Genomic DNA, 25,999 nt, shown 5'->3' with positions numbered 1-25,999 from the left:
TCATTACTTCACACCACGCTTGGAAAGAAACTTCAAAATGAAATTTTAAGTTTTGGAAGTCTAGTTAAGGTTTCTGCATGTGGTAATAATGTCGTTAATCACTTTCTTCACAAGTGCAGTTTGATTAGTTTGTTTTCCCTGCTGAATAGGTCCTGTGGAAGTTGGAAACCTCCCGTCTTGTTGCCCACATTGAGAAATCCATGCGAGAAGAAGATGGAGAAGATGATGAGTTGTTTATAGTGGATGAGAATGGAGAGACACCACTGTCTGGTTATGTGGGCCCAGATTTTGAGAATAACCTACGAGTGCCCCTCGTAGAAATACTGAAATATCCGTATCTGCTGCTGCATGATAAAGTCAGTATGTATCTTACTGTATACAGTTGGAAGAGAATGGTACTGTTTCTACTGAAGGAGGTGAAAATAACAAATAGTAGTTAAACTGAAAGCACTGTGTATGTGTATATGTATTTTACATTTATTTTGACACTGAATAGTGCAGGGTTTTGTTGTTTTGTGATCATATAAATTATTCCTTACTATAACAGTGTTTTATCCTTTTAGGTGAGCTGTGTGTGGAAGTGCTCTGTAGAATGGAACAAAGTCACAACTCCTTTCAGGTCTTTGAGAAATATCCAGGAATTTATCTCTTTTTGGTGCACCCGAATGAAGTGGTAAGTTACTTTTTCTGTTCCACTAAAACTTTGTTTTAAATAGCATCAGAACAGATTCTTATTTTCAATAGCAAGAATGTGAAAACAGTAGCATTCATAATTTTAAGTGTTTGATTTTCTGTATTTTTTCTTTATATATGAAAATGAGATTTCAGTAGGAATATAGTTACGCTTGCTGAAGCAGAGAAGACTCTTCTAGAATCACTTTATTTTTTGCATTTAGTCAGCCGAAGTTACAAATGTTCAATCAAACTGCAAATTTCTGTCCTATACTCCAAACAGAATTCTTCTCAAATGGGCCAGAGTTTGTAATTTAGTATATTAATCCTCTTCTCCTTCCCTGTTCTTTCTCCATTCCTAGATGCTTTCATGTTTCAGTAATACTCAGAACCTTAAAAATTGAAAAAGAGAGAATAGTAGTTACTTGCAAGAAGAGGTGTTCAGCAGTGCGCTTCCTCTTAAATTGTCACTGAATTTTGTCATTACAAGGAGGCAATGTTGATTTTTAATTGATTTGGGTATTACATGGTGGAACAACTCAAAACTGCAGATTTTTTTTTTTTTTTGTTTGTGTCTGAATCCATATGGGATATTTTAATATTGAACAGCCAGAGATCAAAAGTTCATTTGAAAGTGTAAACAGGAGAGCTCCCTTCTTTCTGATATTTAGAAGTGTCAGCTGATCTTGTTATCATTTGTGCTAGTGTACATAGCAGAGATTGCTCTCATTTTGAATCCAGTCTCTTAAGAAACTAACAAAAAGAAATTTTGGAATGCTGGTGGTGTCTAGATTGATAGGGTTGAGAGGCTTTGCAATTGCAGTTGTTACCAACACTTCTATTTTTTTGCTGGTTAAAAGGATTTGAGGGATTACAAAAAGACCTGACAGTCTCAAAACAGTACAGATGTGTGCCTGTGTTTTTGCATTGTTTTGAAGATGATGTATAATCCAGCAAGAAGACTGTTCCTTCAAACTACATATACACATCCTAGAAGTGAAACTGGTATCAATAATAAGGAAGAGTACTGACAAACAGTGATACACAGAAGACTTAGGAACATACACCCTGCTGCAGTTGGGCAGGCCTGGTTGGACCAGTGACTTCTGGTTTCTTGCACCATATTAATACTGAAGGGAGACTTGAGTGCTTTCTTTTCATGACCTTAGAAAAGGCCCTGTGTGGTATGTTTATCTGTAAATTGAATTCAGATGTGTAACTCAAAGGAGTATTGAATTGTAACTCAGCTGGGCTGCTTGTTTATATTGTGAGAGTGTGTGTTCGTACCATCTTTTTTCCACCTCATTTGATACAGCTTTGGAAAGTCAGGTTATATTTGCATGGCTGGTGAGCAGGTTGTGGCTTGTGCCATTTCCAAGGCTGGCTTAGTGAAACACCAACATGGAGTACAAAATTTCAGGTTGTCCTAAGAAACAGTAGAAGGTTTAATAGTATTGTACTTCACACTTTCTCAAACTCTGAAGCTTTCTCAGTAGGTCAGAGAACGATTTCACCAAGGCAAGAAATGACAAGTGTCCTGTGCTGACAGCACAACTTCACATCTGTTGTTACAGTAGTAGTATACAGTTATCCAAATAGAAAATGTTGGTCAGTAATGCTTAAACAATAAAAAGCAAACACAAACTCAAATACACATGAATCCCAAAGAGTTTTATGTGTAACTATTACCCTGAATTTTAACTTTGTTACATCTTGTAGGTATACAAGCCTTTTTCTAAGGTTATTTTGGAAAAAAACTCTTACTTGCAATTATGAGACCTTACTTTAGAAAAATATACTTCTGTCCAATTTGTAGCAGCAGTGTCCTCATCTTACAGCATTGTGATTTTTATTTGTTCTTTTCATTAATAACTTTTGTTTCAATCCTTAAGATTCGTCGATGGGCCATCCTAACAGCAAGGAATTTAGGGAAGGTTGACAGGGATGATTATTATGACTTACAGGAAGTGCTGACTTGCTTGTTCAAAGTTATTGAGTTGGGGCTCTTTGAGAATCCAGATATTTACGGCTCTTCAATGATTGAAAAGGGTAAACTCATCCTTCTGCCATCTCATTTATATGATACTGCTAACTACAAGAACTATTGGCTAGGTGAGTATAATCAGAAATGAATTTGTATGTATAGTCTTTCCCATCTTGTAAGCACCTTTTTCAAGTTAGAGCTCTGTTACTTCATAGGTGCTGTTTATTTTGGGGGCATGTCAAATGGGAAGATTGAACATTGCAACTGCAGTAGCAAGATAGTGTTTAGTTAGTTTCATGCTGCTGCTAATCTTTGGTCAAGTGTTACACTGGTAATGGCATTTGGAAAATGGTCCATGATTTGGTGAAAATTAGTTTTTTGCAAATATATGGACAGGTTGCTTTTTTTTTTTTCCTTTTTGTAGGGATTTGTATGTTGCTAACAGTGCTGGAAGAACAAGCTATGGACTCCTTGTTACTGGGCCCAGACAAACAAAATGATTTCATGCAGTCTATACTTCACACCATGGAGGCAGAAGCAGCTGGTAACTAATTTTGATACTGAGATTAAGACAGTTCAGAGCTTGCTTTTCATCTTTACCAAACTTCCTTGTTTAATTGAGTAAATTCTTAGTAGTGTAATGCTAAGGTGATTTTAAGCAAGGCTTATCTTCTGGAAGATGGCCAATATTGCACAATATTTGGGCAATACTGACAAATGGTATTCAAGCTCACTCTTCAGTGGAGGAGGGATGGTGGTGCTTTGCGTAAGGCTGACTTAGAGGTGTTGAGAGGACAAATCTATGATTTCTACCATATTGTTTTCATTTAATGTACAGGTTTTACGGGGATGCACACTTCAGTGTGGCATGAAGTTTGAGTTTTGAGTCCTAAGATGAAGAAACGCTGCCTTCTGAGTTGCCGCAGCTTGCTTAAAATTTGACTCTTTTGTCCATCTGTTTGAGGGAAGCCCTTTTGCAATTGGGAATTTAGACTTCAGAACTTAGACTGGTAGCCCTTGGGCTGTTCTTGCAGGCCATGTGCCATGGCATAGCCTGGGAATGACACGTGAGCTCAAGACCAGGGCTGCCTTTTAAATGGCTAGATCTTTATAAGCCTAGTACATTTATTGAGGATATGATATTATCTTACGTGTTGGAGGAAGAACATGCTTGAAGGAAAATCAATTGCTTCTAGCTTAGAGTTGAAGTAGAAACTGTCATAGCAGTCTAAGTTGTATCCACTTTTTAGAACAGTAGTGCAAAAATCTGTGTGGAAGAATCAATTTCATAGAGCTGGGAAATGTTAGTAATAGTTATTCAGGTTGCTGTTGATTTAAGACTGTGTACGGAGCAGTGTCCATACAGATAAGCAAGTTTGACTTTTTCTATTCTTTTTCTGAGTTCGAAAGTATAGTTGTAACTTACTAGACTGTGTATCTTTTAATGTTAGTATTTAAGAAAAATCAATGAAAACCAACTACTCTCAACTTCAGCTTAGCGTACGAATGTCCAGGACTCTTGCATTTCAACTCTCCCCAATATTACTCATATGTTTCAGATGATTCTACTGACCCCTTCTGGCCAGCGCTACATTGTTTCATGGTTATTTTGGATCAGCTCGGATCTAAAGTGTGGGGTCAGCTTATTGATCCTGTCCAGGCCTTTCAAACCATTATCAACAGTGAGAGCTACAACAATGAAATAAAAAATATACGCAGTAGCTTTAAGAGGTCAGTTTTATGAAGAGACTAGAACAGTTTTATGATTTTAATACCAGGTAGTGTACTAGCTTGGTCTTGGTTTTCTTGTCAGTGCTGCCTTAATTTGTGTTGGGGGAGGGAGGTGGCAAGTAAAAAAAAAATAATATCTTATGTTGCCAACTTCAAGCAATGAAAAGATGAAGTAGGTCCCCCAAGCTTGTGAGGTTCTTCTAAAAAATACATGCTTTTTGACTACCGTGATGTCTGTTACACTTTTCAGGATATTTTTTTTTTTCCCCTGAATCAGGAAGGCTGCTAACTTTGTTCAGTGTTTGTTTATTGCTATAATCAATTTGCATTTCAATGAAGATTGCCGTGTCTGAGACTCTTGGTAAAATTATGGGATTTTTGGTGGATAACAGTTTCAGATTTTACTGTAGTTCCAGGTGACAACTGATTTGAGTTTACTTTCAGCTTTTGTAAAGACTTAAATGTTTCTCAAGGTTAAATTTAATCAATGGTACTGTATGGTCTTAAAAATTTTACTCCTTTTGCAGATGTATTCCTTTCAGGGAGGCTAATAAAGTGAGATTCATGGAACTGTCCTTTAATAGCTTGGATAACAGTGAACTGCTGAAAGGAAGTGCTTTAATACACATAGGTTTTGGAAGGTTTTGTCTTGATATACTTATATCCTGATAAAATGGATTTTGTGGATCATTTCTGAGTGACAATATTGTCCATATTTAACAGAAAGTTAATTATGTGAAGTGTTTATTCAGTGCAGAAGTAGTTGGTTAGTACTGTTAGGAAGTGTGGAAATCCCTTCTATGGGAACAGAATTTTGTTACGTAAATTTGAACTCCCATATTTTGGCAGATCGTCCCTTTTAAGGATTTCTGTCAGAATCCAGGCCTCAAGACTTCAGGAACACCTTCTGTTTTGGAAAACTGGAATTGTGCCAAATTGTAAAAAGTTGGTGGAAAACAGTACCTGGATAACTATACCAGTTGTTTACTGTTTTCCTGTCATATATTTTGATTCAACTTTGACAATGTCTTAAATGTTCAGTATTTTTATATGTTATGGATAGCTACAGATACGTATACATGGAATGCTTTCGATAGCTGAGGAATGCATGTTAAAGGGAGACTTTCTTCAGTTAAATCAGCTATTTGAGTGTTGTGTTCAAATAGTGCATACAAAGTTTATGAGTATGCAGCCCTGTTGAGCTGCATTTATGCATAGAAAATTCAAAGAAAATGGAGTTCTTCTGGGTCTCTGTTCTAGGTAGTCAAATCCACGGCTCAGTAGAAAGCTTTTTCCTGAGGCCTTCTCTTCCCCCCCTTCTCTTACAAGCAGGATAGAACAAGCTCTACCATTTTAAATATGATATCTCTTCATCGGTATGTTTCATCACAGACAAGTTCTAATAGTCAGATGGTCAGTATCTGAAAACTGAAATTCGTGTCTTGGCTGGTTGGCTTTCTTATAGTTTTAGTTAGTTGTGTGGAACCTATAATGATTTGTATTTCTTTTTAGGACAAAATCTGAACCGGAGTGGGACTACAATGATGATACGGTTACTTGCAGTCAGATTGTGTATAATTATAACACAGAAAAGCCTCAAAAGGTATTCAACCAGTATTTTACTGCCCTGTTCTTTGAACTGTGATCACTGAATGGCACTGTCAGTTTAAACCATCTATAAAACATGGAGTGGAAGATAATTCTGTTTCTACTAGTAATGTAGTAAAGAAAAAATATACTAAATAAGGCACACAACAGTGACGTATGTTAAACAGCAGCCAGTGTGGCCACTTCTTGTTTAACTGGTACTTTCAGGCTGTAAGAAGAACATGTTTTAGAATTAGGCAGGGATGGTATTAAAGGCCAAGAATTTGTATCAAGATTGAAACAAACATTGTTACCTCAGCGAAAATATGAATTCGTTTTTTAAAAAAAGTTGCTGATTGTGTTTATGTATTTTACGTTTTGTTTCTCAGGATTTTAAACTAATACGTTGAGTATGGAGTAGTGATGTACGCTTTGATGTACTTTCAGATATGGGACTGTTGTCTAAAATGGCACTATTATATATATATGTTATAAAGGAGAATAAACATTTGTGAATGTTCTTTGTTTTGTTTATGAAATGCCTTTCAAAGGCTTTGAATGTATATTTGATTGAGGTTAAATTACGTCAGCATAACGACATCTTTGGAGAATTTGTTTTTAAAGGAAATACTACTTTACACTTCATGAGTTACAATTTAGGAGATTAGTTCCTTATACATACATTAGTTTGATTTTTTTATTTTTTGCATTTAAGTTAAAATCTGAACTACATTAGGATATAAGAGATGTTACTATTTAATGAACATGTATTTGAAAGAAATTAACCTTTACAGCTAGAAAAAAAACCTGGGAGATTAAACTGTGCAGATGTGTGTAATGGGGATGATGTGTGGTGAATTTATTTTTCAGGATACTGGATGGAAGACTGCCATTTGTCCAGACTACTGCCCCAACATGTACGAAGATATGCAAACACTGGCTAATGTGCTTCAGTCTGATATTGGCAGAGATATGCGTGTCCATCACAGCACATTTCTGTGGTTCATCCCTTTTGTCCAGTCACTTATGGATCTCAAGGACTTGGGTGTAGCATATATAGTAGAGGTCATTCACTACCTCTGCTCAGAAATCAAGAATATTCTCAATGAAAGAATCCAGCAGTGTGACAAAATCTCTGAATTTTTTCTCCTGATCTTGGTGTCCATTATTGAGCTACACAGAAATAAAAAGTGCCTGCATTTGCTGTGGATTAGCTCCCAAGAATGGGTGGAAGCCGTGGTGAGATGTGCTAAGCTTCCAGCTATAGCATTTACACGATGCACTGAAAAAGCATCTGGACATTGTGTGAGAGGTTCATCAGCGGTATCTTTACAAGCTTCTAACTCTGTGCAGCACGCGTGTGTGCAGTTGATACGCAGCCTTCTTAGAGAAGGCTATCAAATTGGGCAGCATGCTCTTTGCAAGCAGTACCTAGACAAACTCAATCTTCTTCTGCGAGGAAATCTATCTTTAGGTTGGCAACTGAACATCCAGGAAACCCAGGAATTACAAATATGTTTAAAGCAAGTTATAAGAAGTATAAAGGGCAGAGCATTGAATACCTCTGTGGCTGCAGGAAACAATGCAAACTCTACAAATTTGCCTGCTGTTTCTATAAAGCAAGAGAAGAGTGCAGGTGGTGATAGATGTAGGATGAGTGTACATGGCAGGGGTGACCTTTGTTCACCATTTGCTGTCATGTCAAAGGAAGGTGGAGATGAAGATTGCCAAGAGAACCTGTTCCCTACTGGAAAGAGTACCTGTGAAGAGGAATGTAGGGATGCATCTGAAAGTTCAAGCTCTTGGACATCCACTGAAGGCCTCTTGAATATTAAAAAGGAAGTTAATGACTGGACAACTCAGGAATATATCTGCCCACAGAACGCTTTGGCAGCAAGAGTATGTGGGAACTTTCAGGAAGACGGGAACAATGATCTTGTGGGAGGGAAATGCAATAAGGATAACGAGTGCTTTAATCCAAGTGCCCAGCATTCAGATTTCAGAAGAGGTGGCGAGTTAGAAAACAAAAGTGAAGCAGAACCCACAACACCAACATGCCTGGCTGCTCAAACTCGTATTGGTTCTCCAGAACATGTTCACAGCTCAGATCTAAAGGAAAGCAGTATGTCTCCCAGTTCCTCTTTGAAGTTTAAAGTAGATGTGCCTAGACTGATGAATTTGAAAAACAAGATACAGAAAACTGAATGCCCTTCAAAAGTATTGCAGCTAGTGAAGCCATACAAATTGAAAAACTGCAGTTTAGCAACAAGTGCTTCAAAAGGAGAGGCAAAACAACCTGTGTTTTGCACTGACTATCAATGTACGAGCAAAGATTGTCATAAACATCAGGGACAGAGTACTGTGTGTGAAAATGAAACCTCTGTCAATACTCCATCTTCGAGGTGTTGTGAAAGTACACAGAAGAAAAGTGTCAACAGTGTGTTTCAATCCAGACTGTTTCCCACTAAACAGATACCAAAAGAAACACCAAAAGATTGTTCTGTCTCCTCTAAAAATGAACCTGGTATGCAGGAAAATGAAGATGGCAATGATTTGCTCTCAGGGATTAATGACACCTTACTGAAAAAAGAATCCACTGATGAAAAACCAAGTTCATTGTTGAAGTCTGTGTTTAAGAAAGACACTGACATGCAAACTTCAGACCGGGAACAGCCTGATTTAAATTACTCTGTTAAATATGACTCTAAAAGTCAAATTTCAAAGATCGTTTGTATGGATAAAACTTCAGCAAACAGTCATGTTCCATCTACCTCTGAAAAAAAGAGGGATATGTCCAGTCCTGCTGCTCAGATCAGGCCACTGTCAGTGAAGTGTGAATCAAGTGACAGGTTGTTCAAATTTTCAGAATATTTCAAGAGAGAGAATAATGCAGTGGGGAAGAAAGAGGAGGATTTTATGAAGATGGTTTCTGAAGATAATACTTTAACAGACTCCCAGGTTGATAAAGAACTCAATAAATTATCTTTAACTGCATATGCCAAAAGTGTCAATTTTCCCTTTGATTCAAGCCAAGAAAGCGCAGTACATCATAATGTATGTGATATTAAAAGGAAAGTGAAAGGTGCTGTAAGATCTTCCAGTGATGGCCAGAATACCAAGTCTCCCTGCGATGTAGATTGCCCTGACAATCAAGTCGTCATAATTTCAGACTCTTCTGATGAAGGAGGTGTGCCTAACAAGAAGGAAACAAAGAAAATTGATGAAGATGTGTGTCCTGAAAAGCAGCCTTCAACTTCTAGCTGCATTTCTAATAGTGATAGCAAAGTAGAATCAAAGATGTCTCTCGAAGAGTGTGAATCTCAGTACTTTGAATTTGAAACAGAAGATGATGTCTTTTCTGTTTGGCAAGATACTCAAGCATATAGTATGGAAGAAACTCAGGAGTATAAACAAGGTTGTGTTTCAACAGAGGTTGACAGTACTAGTTCAGATGACTTCCTGAATGATTGCACGAATCAGTGGGGTTATGATGTGGATTACATAAGTGACAATACCACGGAAGAAGCAGCAACAGACTTGGCAGAAAAGCAGATAGAAAATGTGTCTCATCAGATAAAATCTGATAATACAAACGAAGTAACTAATTCAGCACTGCAGGAATCTGTTAGCAAGGGAAATGCAAAAGATGAACTGGAGGGTTTTGCAGACAAGGATACTGTTGCTAAAGACTTGACCCTGGATTCAGAATTGACTCAACCCAGAGCATGTACATCTAACATCTCATTAGCTTCAAAGTTGGCCCTTAAGAAGAATAGTGCAAGCCCACGGAAGAATATAGCAAAATCTAAAGTAGCAAGAACTGTTCAAAGAAGTCCTAAAGCCTCTCCTGTTTTTAAAACAGCACAAAATAAAAACCTGCTTCAAAGTATTCAAAAAAATTCTCAACCTGGCAGGTCAATGCCTGCTGTGGTTCCTCCAAGGAAGGTTCGGCAGTGTCCTGCGCCAACATCAACTGTGGAAAAACTTGGTCTGAAGAAGGCACCCCGCAAAGCATTTGATTTATCCCAGCGCTCTTTAGAGAGTCTAGCTCAACTGCGCAGCTATGGCAAAGCTGCAGGGAGAGTTGGAGTTGCACAGAAACAGAAGGTTAAACTAATTGCTCCTCAGAGTTTGTCTATAAAACATAATAAAAAAATGTTAGCCTGCCAAGACCTTCAGTTTTTAAGGCAGATGAGGCCCCCCAAAAGTGCCAGAGTGAAAAATCTTGCAGGAAGTTCTGAAAGTAGAAACAGAAAAGTTAGCAAAGTGGTTGTAAAAACTATGAAGCAAAAGCCTAAAACTTTTGAGTGGGCGTCTGTTGAAAACCAGAGAGAGGAAAAAAGAAAAGAGGCTGACTCTTCCTCTGCCAGTGAGAGAATATTTGAAAGCCTGTGTGTGGAGGAGAAGACATGTCTCTCTCAAATGCCTAATTCTTCAGGTTCAAACAGAAAATCAGAGGATAACAGTATGAGGGTTCCTCCTGTACCTATGGATTCAAGTCTCTTTTCTGTTGCATGTGTTGGAGATGATAAAGATGAACCTCCAGGAGGATGTCGCATTGTCCAGCCCAAGTGTGAGAAGACAACTTCAAAAGAAAATGGGTGTAAATTGAATGAAAACAGTGAAGATGATGATGATGATCTGTTTTTAACTCAGTCAGATCCTGTGGATATGGAATTATGTTCTGAGGAGGAAAGTGTTCAAGTTAACGTTGAAGTTGGTAACAAACCAGAGGAAACTGATACTGCTGAAAGCCTTCAGCAGAATGAATCCTTGACTGTTGTGAAGTGTAAGTACAAAGACTGTATGGAAAAAGTGGAAAAGCCAGTAGAGTACTGTAGTAAGCATTCAGCCACCAGCTCGGAAGCTGATCACTTGTTTGCCAAACCGTCTTTCATGCCACTTTCTAAAACAAGAAAGCCTTCCACTACCAAAATTTTCAGCTCAGCAAGTTCTTCACGGAATGCAGCCTTCAGCAAGGATCTCGAAGATATTAAAAAGTTACCACCACCTTCAAAAAGCAAAGTGAATGCAGCAAAACCAGTCGTGGTCAGGCCACCAAATGCAAAGGGTATTCCAGTAGGAAATCAAACCTGCAAGTCTTCAAGTTTCAGTAATGTGTCTCAACCCCGTATTTCTAATGTTCTCCAGTCAGGAAACAGACAGAATGACAATGCTTCAAATATTTCCAGAAGGCCTGCCCAAGAACCATATTATTCTTCCTTTCTTGGCACTCAGCAGCGTGATCATAGTATTTTTGTTAATGAAGTTCTAAAGTGGACTTACGACATGTTTATGAACCTCAGCCAGTTTGGACCTCCAAGTACTCTCTTGCAGTCTGTAGTAGCTTCTGTTCCTGTCCGATTTCAGGGATACAATGACTATTTTAATACATTTTTCCCCTTGATGATGCTAAATGCCTTTGAAACTGTAAGTAGCTATCTGCCTCTTGATTTGTTTTCATCAGTTTATAGTACATTTTACCAAGAGATTAAAAACTGGTTTATGTCCTTTGTCTTCTGAAAATGTTCTGGTACAGATCTGAATAGAGGAATGATTTGGGGGAAATAATCTGAACAGTTATGCTTAAGATTGAGGACTGTCACCACCTCAATGAAATTTTTTTCTTTAATTCACAATAGCATGCAAAAGGAGGAAGAAAGGAAGTGGTTCCCCTTTATAGCATATAAAGCTTAAAACAGAAATCTTTGAAAACTTTAATAGTGATGAAGTACAGTTCCTTCAATTAAAGCCTGCATGCTTTCACGTTCAGTCATTGCGTCACTTCTCCTGTAGAAATAAGGTAGAAAATGAAGTCAGTAACAGGCTAATGCTGGTATTTTAAGGTGAAAATGCAAAAGGGGAAACCCATGTTCACTCCGAAGAGCTGTATAAGAAAGTACACGAAAGGGTGTGTGTGTGGGGAGGAAGCACTTTTGCTTGCCCTGTGTGTTTCTATGTAATGTGTATGCATATATTAAGAAAGAAACGGGTGAGACTTCGATGTCTTGTACTTCACAGCTTTCTTTTGGTTTTGCTTAGTGTGTTTACCCTTTAAGTCATACTAAGCTATTCTTTTGATGCACTATACCCTTGGAAGTATCTTTATTCGGCTTTTACTTTCCAACACGTAGCTGGCACAAGAGTGGATAGAAAACCAGAGAGTAAGAGAGGAGAAGAGTTACTACTTCTACTTACAGAACTTCTATGCTGACTTGAATACAGCAGAATTTACGGGTAAGAGTTTTTGGGGTGGTTTTTGTTTTTTTCAATAAAACTCTCTTCTACTTTTCAAGTAGATAATACCTTGTAATGAGCTAGCACTTGCAGGTAGGTTTTTTTTTTTTATTTGCTTTAAATACAGAAAGGATCCTGAATTTGCTATTTTACAGAGCACAAGTAACAGAAGTACGTATTTAGCAGGGGATTTGTGTCTTCAGTACAAAAGGTTATTTGATTGCTGTTGGAACACTTTCCACCTCACTTATTTGGGATTTTGTTTCACCTTCTTTTGGTAAATAAAAATAGTCTATCACTTGCTCTACAGCGCTCTGTTCAGGCTTAGGAATGCAGGATGGAGTTATAAGTCTTCATAGACTTCTGCTATAGCTTTTAATAACTTTAAAAGTTACAGATAGGTATTACTGAAGTATATATAATAAATGTTAATTGTAGTACTGGTATGAAAGTATAGTAACCATAGTTATGAAAGTATTGTAACCATAGTCCTTTCAATTTTGTAATTTTAAATGTATTTTTACTAGCTCATTTTCAAGAAAGTGATTTGGCAAGGCAGCTTAATCCAAAGGAGGATGACTTAGTCTTTTTGGTGGTCCAAAAGGAAAAAGACAGCTTTAGGGAAGAAAGTGAAGTGGAGAGCCATATGGTGAATCACGTTGGTCTTGTGACACGATTTGGTCGTGCATCTGGCTGTTTAACTAGTAAGTAAATGGGGCTGAAATGAAAGTGGATTGTTCTTATTACTGTAAAATGCATCTTCATAGCTGGCTGTTGCTAGTTGTAATATATCACTTACCTCAGAGGAAATGGACTTGCTTTTCCACTGTAGTATGTGTGTTCCATACTAGAGGCTTCATAAAAAGCCAGGAACTGAAGCTGCAGACCTGCTTTCCATGCATTTTTCTAGGGAATTCCTTCAATACAGATGTTAATACTTCATGTAAGAACAGAAACTAATGACGATTAAGTGCTTTGCCATACATCTTTAGGAAGGGCCATGAACTTCAGTGTCTCACTAACTAGAACTTCCACTGTCTTCTGGAACTGAAGTTGTGGATTACCAGGATTATCAAGCATCAAGACTAACGCTGCCCGATTAAAACAGTGATCCGAGTTATTTTACAGAGCACTGTTTTGGTTTTTGGTTTGTTTTGGAGTGTGGGGTTTGGTTGTTTTGGGGTTTTTTTTTTGTGTGGGATGATGGTGCTGGTGTTTGGGTTTTTTTGCAAGAATTAGTTTTTGGCTCCCTAGTAGAAGGCAGCACTTGGTTCTGGTGAATTCTTCTAGTGACCTGTTTGAATATCTTTCAGTTAACAATTTGGATATTCTTTTGAATTCACAATTTGTGATTTGTTTGTTTGTTTTTTTCTCCTCTCCATTTTAATAGGACAAAAGGAACAGCATACCATCTGTCATCTTTCTGTGCAAACTCGAGGCAATTTGTCATTCTTCATAAATAAGCAAGTGAAGTGTGTGGTGGTTGGCTCCCTGGTGACCACACATCGAAAATTCAGAGGTCTACTACTATTGAACAGGAGTCCCCTGCTTAAACCCATCTTAAATCCAAGTTACAGTGACTTCTGTCCCAGAGACTTGCCTGTAGCTTCAGGAAGTGCTGTAAGTGCTGCTGCTAGAAGTGATAGTTAGGGGTGACAAAGTGGGCATTTGGACCCTGTGAGTTTCTCAAAACTGGTTTTGTGTGCTGTTTTTGAAATGACCAAGCACAAACAGCCAGGTTTCAAAAGCATTGGGGTGCTGTGCTTTTCAGAGTGGGTTGATTGGGTGGGGAGAGAGGAGTCTGAATCTGCTCAGGTATTTCTGCTGTATTGATGTCGATACTAGTAGTGGACTTCAAGCAGCTTACAGGTTTTTTTTTCCCTTGCCGGAGAGGTGTCTGTTCAAGAAATCAGGCGTCATATGGAAAAGGTAATGTGAAATAAAGGTGTGTAAGTGAAGCCTTCATTAACAGTTTTTGAATCAGGGTTGGGTGTGCATGTAGAGCAAACCTAGAATCAAAAGCCTTCCATGCCCTTCAGGTTTCTGAGTTGTAGCTAGAGGGGTGGGGGACATTCTGAAAATATACAAAATGAACATGGGAGGTATGATCAACATTAAGTAATATGTTATTTTCCCCTTGTCCGTTACCTTCAGGTATTAGATCTGAATGAATACAATGAAGATCAAAAGAGAGCCATTGAGACAGCTTATGCTATGGTAAAGCAACATCCAGTGCTTCCCAAGATCTGCCTCATCCACGGCCCCCCTGGAACAGGGAAGTCTAAAACTATTGTTGGACTTCTGTCTCTTGTGTTGAGAGAAGTAAGTGAATCCAATGTATGTGATTGTCATGTGCTGGTGTTTGGTTTCCCAGTGGAAGTCAATGATAGCTTGAACTAAATGGAAGTGTAGTGTTGATAATTACTGGGGGTGTTATTCATTAAGCTGATTTAATTAAATCTGTACAGGGCATAAAGGTGGAATTAATACCTTTTGGGCATCTTGGAAAACTTATTTTACAGAACTTAAAAAGTAAAATCAAGAAAACTGCACAATCAGTAGTATAAACACTTGTTACAAAAAAAAACCTTAATATTTTTATGTATTGAGGAATGTTGTTTGGCCTGTCCCATTTAATGGTTTTCATATTAGCATCCAGTAGATTAATCATGTACATCGTTGTTGAAGGGAATTTATGCAAATAGTATTAATACATTTGACTTCTTACTCAACATAAGACGTAGCTTAAGAGGGGTTCAAGTGCAGTAGTCCCCATACTCTGCATGCTGATTAAGATGAGCCTACAGTCTGACTTTTAAATCACAAACGAAAACAATTTAAAGAGCCTGTCTTGGTTTATTGTTAATTAATCTACAGAACACTAGGAACGAGAAAACAACTAAAAAAACAAATTCCAAGATCAAGCCAAACCGTTTTCTAGTTTGTGCACCATCAAATGCTGCTGTTGATGAACTCATGAAAAAGATCATCATTGCATTTAAGGAAAAATGCCAAAACAGACAGGAGCCTTTGGGTATGGATTATTTCAAAATTCTGTTTATATGTTAAATAGACAAAGCCTGAAGGAGAAACTGGAACAGTTGATTACATATAATGCTTACATGCTACTCTAAGCAGCTTTTGTCTCTTAGAGAACATGACTGGTACATCCTCATACTGTTAATTAATTTTAATGTGCTTTTCTAAAAGGTGTGTTACGTTTTTCTTGAAATAAATTGCACTTTGTCTTTTTATAGGCACTGACCCCTTTACTCTTAGTGTTAGTTTCAGTTCACCAAGTACTCTTTAAAAATTTGAACGCAAGACTATTAACTTGATTTTGAATAAAATTAGACTTTGCTTACCATGCTAAACAGACTGAAAATTTTTACATGTTAGAACCTCTGACTTTTTTTTTTCTCCTCCAAGGTTTTGACTAACACGAAGTAAATGAATTCTGAGCAAGCCATCTAATCTATGATGGGGGGAAAAAAAAATCTGCATTGTAACTACACATTAATTTGGTGTTCACTTACCGGCTGTGTTACTGATAGTAATTTTCTAACTTAGGAATTCTGTAAGTTCTAGAGAAAGAAACCTGGGAATAAGAGATGGTTCTGTTAATTCAAAATAACATTCTTAACTGTTAGCCACCACTAAGACATAGGCAACATCTCTTTTTTTTTTTTTTTTAAGAGTTTGGTATTATTGATTTATTTTTTTTTCTGTAGCTGGGTTTAGATCAGTACAGATAAATTGTTGCAAAACCCTGAAAAGCAATAAAGGAAAAGCCTTGTTTGATATCCATGTTTTTTAATTTTTTTTCTCTCATACCAAAGTGCAGAGATGATTGGAGCAATCTAAAATTTTTTTGGCTCTGATTTTGTAAACAGGAAATTGTGGTGATATCAAATTAGTGCGACTTGGTGCTGAAAAAGCAATCAACAATGAAGTCCGGAGATTTAGCCTGGATAAGCAAGTTGAACATAGAATGAGTAAGTAACATGCAAATCAGACTTTTCTTCTGTTTTCTTCAAGAGCTTAATGTTTTATGCTTGGGACTCTGTGTCCTTTAAGAAGGAAGATTGTTTCATAAAGCATTGTTTTTCCCAGTCTTAGTGGGAGAGTGTCAGCTTAAGTATGCCTAAGTCTAAGCAAAAGCAAAGAAATGAGTGAGACTATTCTTTGTTCTGTTTAAAAAGAAATTACAGTAAATGTGTGTTAAAGCCATAATTCTTAAGCAATGTGGCTATGCAGTGTTTGAGAGCTACACTTGGAACCAAGTCTTACTACCTTCGTTTTACAAGATAAGACCTTAGCAAAAAAAAAAGAAATGCAACAGAAAATGAGTTTGTCCATTTGTTCTTAATAACTTAAGATGGGTGACTGAAAGCAAGTGTCACTGTAGCAGTTTTTCTATTCTACCTGTATGTTCTCCTTGGTTTTACTGTAGAACGAAAGCCATTTGACTGTGATCAGGATATACAGAAGAAAAAAGCAGCTCTGGATCAAAAGCTGGACATGCTGTCTCGTCAGCGTGCCATGCACAGATGTGAGAAGAGGGAGGTAGTAAGATACTTGTATTTGTCGTTCCATTTGTGTTTTCTGTTCATTAGTGAATCCAAAAAGAACTCTACCTTTAATGCCATCTCTAAGCAGTAACTGTCTCTTAACCTGCTTTTTAATCTAATGGAAATGTTGGTTAGCACCGTGAAAGGGAACAAAGAACTTTAGATCAGGATTTTTTTTGTTTATTTATAGTAGGACTTTTGACTGGTTGATTATGCCACTTCTTGCTCTAGTGTTGAGTAGTCTTTATTTGGTTCTGTCACCAGTTAAGTTTTTAATGTAACCATATTTATGAATCTTAATGATTTAATTTGTCTGTATACTTCAAAGCTCTGTTCTTATTTAACTGGGAATAGTAAGTTACCCTGGAATGAGATATCAGGATGTGTGTTGCGCTTGGAAGTGTTCCAGTTGTTTGTCTAAAAATTTAGCATTTGTGCTCAAACTACAGATTTCTGATGGTAAACCATTTTCCCAGTTGCAGAGAAATGTAAGACGTAGTATTGTGTGTTGCAAAGTCTAAATATGTTGACAGCTTTCCAAGAAAGTGGCCAGCTTCTTCAGACACATTTGGTACTAAAAGACAGTCTGAACAAGTCTTAAGTGTGTAGGAAATGTATTAGGGTATGGGAAGAAAAAAGGTTTAAGGGAAATATGTGGTGGTAATTATTTCTGATACGTGGTTTCTCTATCTTTCCCCCCCCATCTAGAGTCAAATATTAGATGATGAAATTGGCAGACTTTCAAAGGAGAGACAACAGCTTGCTTCTCAGCTAAAGGAGGTAGGAATTTATCTTTAAGGCAGCTCTTTAATGAACCTCAGCTGATGTATTTATATACTTGATATCCGTTAATTGTGGTGGAGATTTGGTTTTGATGTGGCTGGGAGTATTTATAAAGTAGTAGGTAAATAGTAGTAAGTTATGGTGTGAAATGCAGATGTGCTCTGGCTGCATATTGAAAAAAACCCCCAACATCCACTCACCCCCCCCACCCCTGAAAAAACAACAAATGGATGGGAATATTCCTTCTGACAGTTAAGGGTGAATTTTAAACAAAATAGGGAAGTGTTCTGAAGACAGATATGAAATTATGGTTGATGGTGGAAGAATTTTTATTTTTCCAACGAAACGTGGCTGAAAGGAGTTAACTCACTTTCATTTAACAGAAAATCAATGAGGGTTGAAGATACATACTAACCTTTCAGTGTTATTTAATAGAGCACACTCCAACAAAAAAGGAGTTATCAATCAGCCAAAGTGCTGACTGAATCAGTTGTGAAGCAGCACTGGCTGAACATTGCATTAAAAGCTGTATAAACCCATATGCTCAGAAAATGGCCTTGTAGAGAGAAATTGGGAAAAACATTCCATAAACCACATTCATCTGGCAACTCTGACATTTGCACAGTGTATGGTTGGATTCAGTGATCTTAAAGGTCTTTTTCCAACTAAACAATTCTAAGATTCTATATTTGGCAAAGAAAGTGATAGAAACAGGCATGTCCTCATGTTCTAGGATGTATCTATCACCACTGCCATGTCCCTTAGTCTTGCTGGAACTGAGATACTGTGAAATGTTTCTAAGTAAAGTAACAGCTGGAGGAATTTTTTTTGTATGAGGTGATAGATCTGAAAGTGGAAACAGGCACTAATAGCAAAACCAGTAATTAAGGCTGAGTAGCATGAATCATGAGATGAATGAAAGTTCATCTTTAATGAATATATGCTGACCCTTAATGGTCATGGAGGCATGTGTGATGGCAAAGTAAACATTGCTCACAGTGTGTCTGGATAGCACGGCTGTAGAGATAAAGGAGTACTTCCATTTTGCCACCTCAGTGGTGGCGGTCTGTAATTTAAAGTGAAAGTAACATTTCAGTTAAGTCAACTTGTGACTTTCATTTGTAATAATGGAGATAGTTTGATTGGGATGATGCATTAGGCATGATCTTTTTGGCAGTTTGAATTATCCAGGTAATTAGAAATTGCTCTAAGGTGGTTTAAGAAAGCTAAAAGAGGAGACATGGTGTCCTGTTGTACTTGAAGGTTCGGGGGCACTCTCAGAAAGTACAGGCAGATATCATCTTGGAGGCCGACATCATCTGCTGCACGCTGAGCACAAGTGGAGGAAATCTGCTGGAATCTACATTTTCACGGCTAGGAGTGGATCCTTTCAGCTGTGTCATTGTGGATGAGGTCAGTAAAGTATGTAGAACTACGAAATGTTCCACCTCTAAGGTCTGCCTTGCTCTGCTTTAGGCTACTTGTGATTATTTGGCTACTGGTGTAATATATTGTGGGTCAACTGCCCCATCCCCACCTTTTAACTGATAACCAGCCTGTCGTGCAATGTAGAGCCATGAGAAGTAAGAGTAACTTTTAATTGCTTAATTGCTTCTTCTTCGGAGTTGTTTGGTGCTTTAATGGCAGGTGGCTTTTACTTAAAAATCATGGTGGAAGTGTGGCTTTTGTAGAGATTTTGTAGAGATGGTTGGGTTCTATATGCATCTGTTTGGGGAGCTGTGCTTATTTACCTGTAGGTTTTTTATTAAGGGAAAAAGCTGCCACCTTCACCCACCCGCCCCCGAAGACTTAAAAAGCATTTGAGTTATTCTGGTTTGCTTAAAGGAAGTTTAATATACTTTCCTCCACTCCTTTGTTTTCACAACTTCTGCTTTTTGTCCTGTTTGCATATACAAAAGGCAGGGCAGTCCTGTGAGGTTGAAACACTGATTCCACTGATCCATCGCTGTAATAAACTTGTCCTTGTTGGAGATCCCAGACAGCTCCCTCCTACTGTAAAATCAGTAGTAAGTGTTTGTTATTTTTTTTAATGCTATATAGTGAATGTAGTATAAGAACAGTATTTGTAGAAAATACATAAAGGGAAAAAAAAGACACTTTGAATGTCAATTCAGGATGTTTATCAGATAATAACTTTTGCCCTGCAAGTTTAGTCTCTGTTATGTGAAGACCGTATCAATACTGCCTTCAAATGCACGTGTAAAGCTGATGCAGTTGTGTGAGTGCAACCTTTATAGACTTCCCTGGTGTAGCGTGGAACTGATTTCATGCACCATTAAGGATTAGCTATGGCAGTACGGACTTCAGTGCAACTCAGCACTTGGTTTGTTACGGGCGTTGAGTTGCGGCAGGCTCTGTTATTACATGAGCTTCAGTCACCATCACATTCCTTAAGGAATGGAGAATGAAGGCTACCTGTTTGTATGTGGACTTCCTTGCCCTACAGATGTGTTCTAAGGATGAGCATATAGCAGTGCTTTCTTTATCCAACAGTAAAGAGAGCTGTTTTAAACATCTGATAAAGAAATGAGGAAAACCAGACTGACATCTCTAGAAGGGTAAATTTTCTGGAGGCTGTGTACTTGTTTAATGAAATCCCCCCTGGAAGATCTTGCTGTTCATTATTGTTAATGTTTTTAAAATCTTACTATGTTGGGACTCACAAAGGAAAGTTGTCTTGCTAAAGACTACACTGACAAAAATTCAGATTTATGCAGGTGATCTTTACTGGAAGAGTAACACAAATAGAAGATTGAAGTGCAAGTAGTTGTCATTTTGCGAGTGATTTAGAAGTTTAAAAGAAAACACCAAATAGTTTTAAGTCCAAAAAGCAAATTCCTGTTGTTAGTTTGGGACCTAATTCCCCAGAAGTCATCACATTTTCCCGCTGGCAGAAAGCTCAGGACTATGGCTACGATCAGTCCTTGATGGCACGCCTGCAGAGACACTTCGAGGAGCAAGTGCGGAAGAATGTTTTGCAAAGCCTGCCAGTTGTGCAGCTGACTGTGCAGTACAGGATGCACCCTGACATCTGCCTCTTCCCATCCAGTTATGTTTATGGCAGGGCTCTCAAGACTGACAAGTGAGTAGTTCTCTCGTCTCCTTTCTGAGCAGCTTAGTTGCTGGATGGGGTTAAACCATGACGGTATTTCAAAGAAACCTTTTCATATCAGGATATCCTTTTGAGTCTAAAAGTTTTGAGATTGTGGGGTGGGGGAAGATGCTTAATGGGAGAAAACTTGCATTCCATTTCTTGTTAGTGCAGGCTGCGATACATAAATTACCTAGATCACTTAAAATTAAACATACTTACTGCTTAGAGTTCATTTTCAGGCCTCAGTATATGCAGGTAGCAGTGAAAATTAAGGACTGTGGGGAAAAAAAGCTGAAAGTTGCTTGTATTTAATAACCATGGTGTAAATAAATTAAGTATCGGTTCCTAGAATTTCTGTGTGGTTACCTAGTGATAAAAATGTTGTTTACAGAGCAACAGAAGAGAACAGATGTTCTCCAGACTGGCCATTCCAGCCCTACCTTATTTTTGATGTAGGAGATGGTCGTGAGGAGCGAGATAATGAGTAAGTCCTGCATTCTACTCAGCCAAACTTCAGATTTGCTGAGAATTAATTACCTGCAGAAGAGTTGTCTTCTTGATTGTTCACAATATGCATTAAGTAGCCAGAAGTGCATTTTCAACTTCATTTGATTGAATTTTACAAGAAAGCAGGTGTTAAATATTTGGGTTTGGTTGGTGGTTTTTTGGTTTTGTTTTTTTTTAAAAAAATCTGAAACTGGTTTTCATCCTGGTTTGGCTATCTGTCAGATGCCAGTGAATGCCTACAATCTTACTAACTAAAGTTTCCACGTTCCCTGATTTTTTTGTTTTAATCAGTGAATTTCCTTCCGCAGCTGCATGCTGAGGATATGCCAGAAGGTGGCAGGCTCAGTCCTTCATTTTGCCTGTTCGGTGAGGAAAGGAAGGCTATGTAGTCCTAGGGGAATGTCAGGTGCAGCCTTTTCCTGCTGAAACCCCTCCTCAGGGCCTGCTTGCAAAGTTCTTTGAGCCTCTGTGTGAAGGGGGCTGCAAAAGTTCAAGACGGGGGCTTTGACTTGCAGTCCCCCTATAAAATGGGCTGAAGGGTTGAATCTGAAAGAGCTGTCAGATGTATTTCTGTAATGTTTCCATTCTGTCTTGTTCAGCTCTTTTAGTAACCCTCAGGAAGTGAAGCTGGTGTTGGAATTAATAAGAACAATTAAAGAAAAAAGGAAGGATCTGGGACTTCGTCGCATTGGAATAATTACCCCTTACAGTGCACAGAAAAAGAGAATTCAAGAACAAATGGACAGAGTGTTTAAGAGTAGCAGGTAAAGAAACTGTGAGTTTCAAAGGTGACTTGGCTTTTGCGTGTTAGTCCTTTGTTTAGCCTTTTAAAATAATGGCTTAAAATAATGACTTTTTTTCTGTGCTACTGAAATATGTATTTAGTCATGCCTTTAAAGGGGGCACGCAAGCCTTTTGCTTAAACCAGGCATGGCCTCTTTGTACCCTTTCTTAGCTATTACTTGTATGTGTGCTTTAATTATATTGCTGCTCTAAATAAAGCTGATTTAAAAGAAAACCTAAAACTCCAAGCTTACATGGACCTGAATAGCTTTTCAATAATGATGAGAAGTAAATTTAGCTTTAGGTTCATACACTGAAGCAGAAGTTTACCCGGGGTTGTTTTGACAGATGATTAGTAAGGGTAGACTATTTGCATCAGTGTATTGCTTAAAAATTCAACTGGCATAATTTAACAGCTTGTTAATTCTTTCTTCCAACAGCCCAGAAGTGGACACAGTTGATGCATTCCAGGGGCGAGAGAAAGACTGCATCATAGTGACATGTGTCCGGGCAAACAACGCTAAAGGGTCCATTGGGTATGTGTCTCCTCAGTGATTTGCAGGTCCCATTTCCAATGACCCTCTAGATATGGTCATTGTATTTTTAATATGACCAGTAAAAAAGTTGTAGGGAACAAAGCACTACAGCCAGCAGATTAAAGGGTATCTTAATGCATGAATTCATGTTACTGGTTTGAGATCTCTGAACAAAAGGGACTTGGAAATGCCAAGTATTTTGTCCTGTGTTGCATGCTGATGAATTTGTGTGGCTGCCTTAGCCTGTCGCTGTTTCAGTTTGGCAGGATTGGTCTTGGGAACTTGGCTCTTTACATTAGTACTGCAGCAGTTATTTTTGTTGTAGCTTTTGATACATATTGTAACTTTCTGAATGCTGCTCTCTGAAAATGAAATTATTTTCTGTGACTGTTGCTATCCTATTAGTATAGCATTCCGTCGGTAAAAGTATTGTTGAGTAGTTGTATGTATCATTAGGAATGTGATGCAGAAGAGCTGGATCTTTTGATCTGTAGATGAATGTGCTTGTCTTTTGAGGTAGGAGGAGATTGCAGGAAGTCTTGAATCAGGATTCCGTATTAGATAGTTTTGCATGGGTTTTTCCTGTCTGAAACAGAGGGACCCTAGATACTGGGTGTGCTGTTTGCCCCCAGACTGCTACAGCAGTTGTTTTGTTTCTGTAATTTGTAGATCATTTTAGTTTAAAAAATGTTAGTGAAAATACACCACCTTTATAGTTCATTGGCTTTTGAGTTAAACTACGGGAAGTCTGTTTGCATAAACAAAAATCTTTGCGTCTGTGTTCCAGGTTTCACTAAGCTACTTATCTTTCTCTGATATTAATTTTCTAATAGTTAGATAAGGGGCTTTTAATTGCGCTGATCTGTGATACTTTAGGAAGAGAAAGAATCCAAATCCTATAGTAAACAACAATGATGCTTTTTGGAGATTTCTTTATCTGGTTGATTGAGTTTGGAAACCGAAGGCAGCTAGAACCTGCCAGTTCATTTGCCTGACGGGGGACTTAACCTCTATCTGTTCCCTTGGAAAAAAGATTTTCCAGCTTACCATCTAGAAGGTTTATGTTTTAAAGCTTTGGCAGTGCAGTACCTTAGAAACTGTACATACTGATGACTTGGACATCTTTGTTTCAGGGTCAGGTGGCATTGGCAAGGTGTGATGGGAAAGTTTGCGTCACCCTTACCTATGATCTTCTAGCTGAGCAAAATATTTCGATCTCCAAGGTTGCCTGCCCAGTGTTAAATTTACTCTGAAAGTAACTTGTAAAGGGAGGAGAAAACTCTGCAGAATTTTCTTTCTCCTTTCATGAGAAAATAATCTTGTCTTTCAGTTTTAAAAGCTGTTAAAAGTATTTAGTAGTCTTTCAAGATTTCCCGTGCCCCCTCCTCTGAGACCTAGAGAACTAATACTTGTGCTACTGGATCTACTCCCCTGGGCTGCTTCCTGCCCCCTCTCCCTTTTTTTCCTGCACTGCTCAAATTTTCTAGAGTGGCTCTGGGGCTTTTCCAGTCTTTACTGCAGGGGTTGTGAATTTGCTGAAGAGCAAGTCTCTGTGCCATGACCACAGTATCAGGCATTGGTGCTGGACCTGCTCAAACTAAGTGGTACCAGGACTTGAGTTAGTATTGCAGACCTTGTTAGTACAGAATAATCTATGCATTTTGGGAGTTTTTTCATCGGAGAAGAAATCGTTGATACTAGTTTTACAAACCTTTTTTTTTTTTTTTTTTTTTTTTTGAGTTTTGGTAAATAAACCCTAACAGAAATCAACCTTTAAGTATGCACTAAGCATTTGTTTGTTTAGGTTTCAGTACCTTCTTTTGTGATCCCACAAAAATCTACTAAACAGTTCTTGTAGTGCAAATACACTACTTTTCTTCTGCAAGAATATACTTTTCACTTTTGAAGCATGACAAAGCAAAAGTCTTCCTTCATGTGCTGCCAGTGCAGGTCACCTTTAAAATAAAATATTCATGACAAGCGTTCAGTATTTCAGTAGAAAAATTTCCCATTAATCATGCCAAATATTACTAATCTATTTCAGTTCAAGTAAAAAAGAAGCTTAAAGTCTTGATAGGTGAAGTGAGGTTGATGTTCTCTGTACTTTGAGGAACATTTAAGGAAGCAGTGGTTGGCATTAAGAGGGGATTTGCTCTAAGAAAGGAAACATCAACTGCAAGAGCTGGAAAGGACTGGAATTCCCTGCAAGGAATCAGTGTGCTGAAAAAAGAAAACAATTCATGCAAAGGCCTTCGTGTGAGGCAGGGCTGCTGCAGGGGGATCTGGGAACGGGTCATGAACTACTGCCACCTTTGTAACTGCTTCTGTTATCTTCATTTCACTGAAATGGAATCCCATCTCTCTTTCTCATAACATTTTAACCTTGTGGAAGTAGTAGTTTAGGAGCTTAGTTTTGTCTTGTCACCTAGGTTTCTGGCAAGTCTTCAGCGTCTGAACGTTACAATTACCCGAGCCAGATTCAGCCTCTTCATCATTGGAAGACTGAAAACACTCATGGTAGGTACAGTGTTAATCAAATTATTTTTTGTGATCCACCCTTTTAGGTCAGGTCAAGGTTGGGGAAGTAAAATCCATCCTTAGACTGCTCCAGTCTATGAAGGGGGACCTATTTCTAGTGTGGTGTTAAATTAGTACAATCCAGGCCTCTGAGGGGTTCTCTTGGAATGCTTTGACTGTAACTGGCATAAAGGCTTTAAAGATGATAGTAGTTTTTCCTTGCTTCCAAGAAGGAAAGTTAGAAATTACTCTCACAATATTTTTAGTAACTATATTGTAACACACTCCCTTTACAATTCAGTGTGGGGGTTGTGAAAATCTTCTCTCTACTGGTAAGACAGGACGATGGCAGAGATACTTTCCTGCTTGATCCTTACTGTTCCCCCAGCTCTAGCTATTGCAGTTCTCACTGGATACTTCAGCAAGGAAAGTGATTTTAAAAAACCAAACCGCACCAAAGCATTCCCCTTATCTTCAGATATTTTTTGACACTACCTTGTGCAGTCGTGTGGTTGCTGAGGATACTCTTTGCTTGTACCCTTTGAGGCAGGTGTTTCTGAAACAGGACTACATATCTGGGGGAGTGTAAAGGCCCACTGAAGGTGTAGGGAGTGTTCTTGCAATACTTAATATCTTGCAGTATTTGATTTTTATTGTTTTTCCAAGGGTAGGGGGGTGAGCTACACCACTAGAGGGCATGAAAGCCATATTCCCTTTTCCCTCTCTGAGAGAATTCTTCTGGCCTTCATAAATACAGAAATTGTCACTTTAAGTAGTAGTTTGCTGGTGGTTGAAAGTACCTTCCCTGTGTTAGAGCAGCCAGAATGCCTGTTGCTGTTTTGCAAGTGAAACATAAGGTTCTTCCATTCCAGAAGGAACATATAACGGTGCTTTCCATGACAGTTGTGTCAGGTACCTCGGTTAAAAGGGTTGTGTATCCTCTGACACCTCTGTCCATTTCTGTTGATTTCTTTCT

At 38.2% G+C, this 25,999-nt stretch overlaps 1 protein-coding gene across 5 annotated transcripts in view; it reads left to right on the top strand.

The window, feature by feature from the left end:
- Window positions 1-25,999, top strand: part of SETX (senataxin) — a 38,193-nt gene that overhangs the window by 3,556 nt on the left and 8,638 nt on the right. For 3 of the 5 annotated variants that reach the window (XM_080402929.1, XM_080402930.1, XM_080402928.1), the window contains 22 exons: window positions 150-360; window positions 564-673; window positions 2,565-2,784; window positions 3,081-3,200; window positions 4,216-4,387; window positions 5,900-5,990; window positions 6,845-11,404; window positions 12,109-12,211; window positions 12,739-12,915; window positions 13,602-13,831; window positions 14,366-14,533; window positions 15,089-15,245; window positions 16,105-16,206; window positions 16,665-16,777; window positions 17,491-17,562; window positions 18,829-18,978; window positions 19,485-19,592; window positions 20,481-20,668; window positions 21,072-21,164; window positions 21,787-21,951; window positions 22,411-22,506; window positions 24,936-25,023. In XM_080402929.1, coding sequence (XP_080259055.1) covers window positions 150-360; window positions 564-673; window positions 2,565-2,784; window positions 3,081-3,200; window positions 4,216-4,387; window positions 5,900-5,990; window positions 6,845-11,404; window positions 12,109-12,211; window positions 12,739-12,915; window positions 13,602-13,831; window positions 14,366-14,533; window positions 15,089-15,245; window positions 16,105-16,206; window positions 16,665-16,777; window positions 17,491-17,562; window positions 18,829-18,978; window positions 19,485-19,592; window positions 20,481-20,668; window positions 21,072-21,164; window positions 21,787-21,951; window positions 22,411-22,506; window positions 24,936-25,023 — 7,494 coding nt within the window. The other 2 variants (XM_080402932.1, XM_080402931.1) reach the window with 2 other exon arrangements.

The sequence above is a fragment of the Falco punctatus genome (assembly GCF_963210335.1).
Source record: "Falco punctatus genome assembly, chromosome: 9".
NCBI lineage: Eukaryota > Metazoa > Chordata > Aves > Falconiformes > Falconidae > Falco > Falco punctatus.
This window is presented reverse-complemented; position numbering and strand designations above follow the sequence as displayed.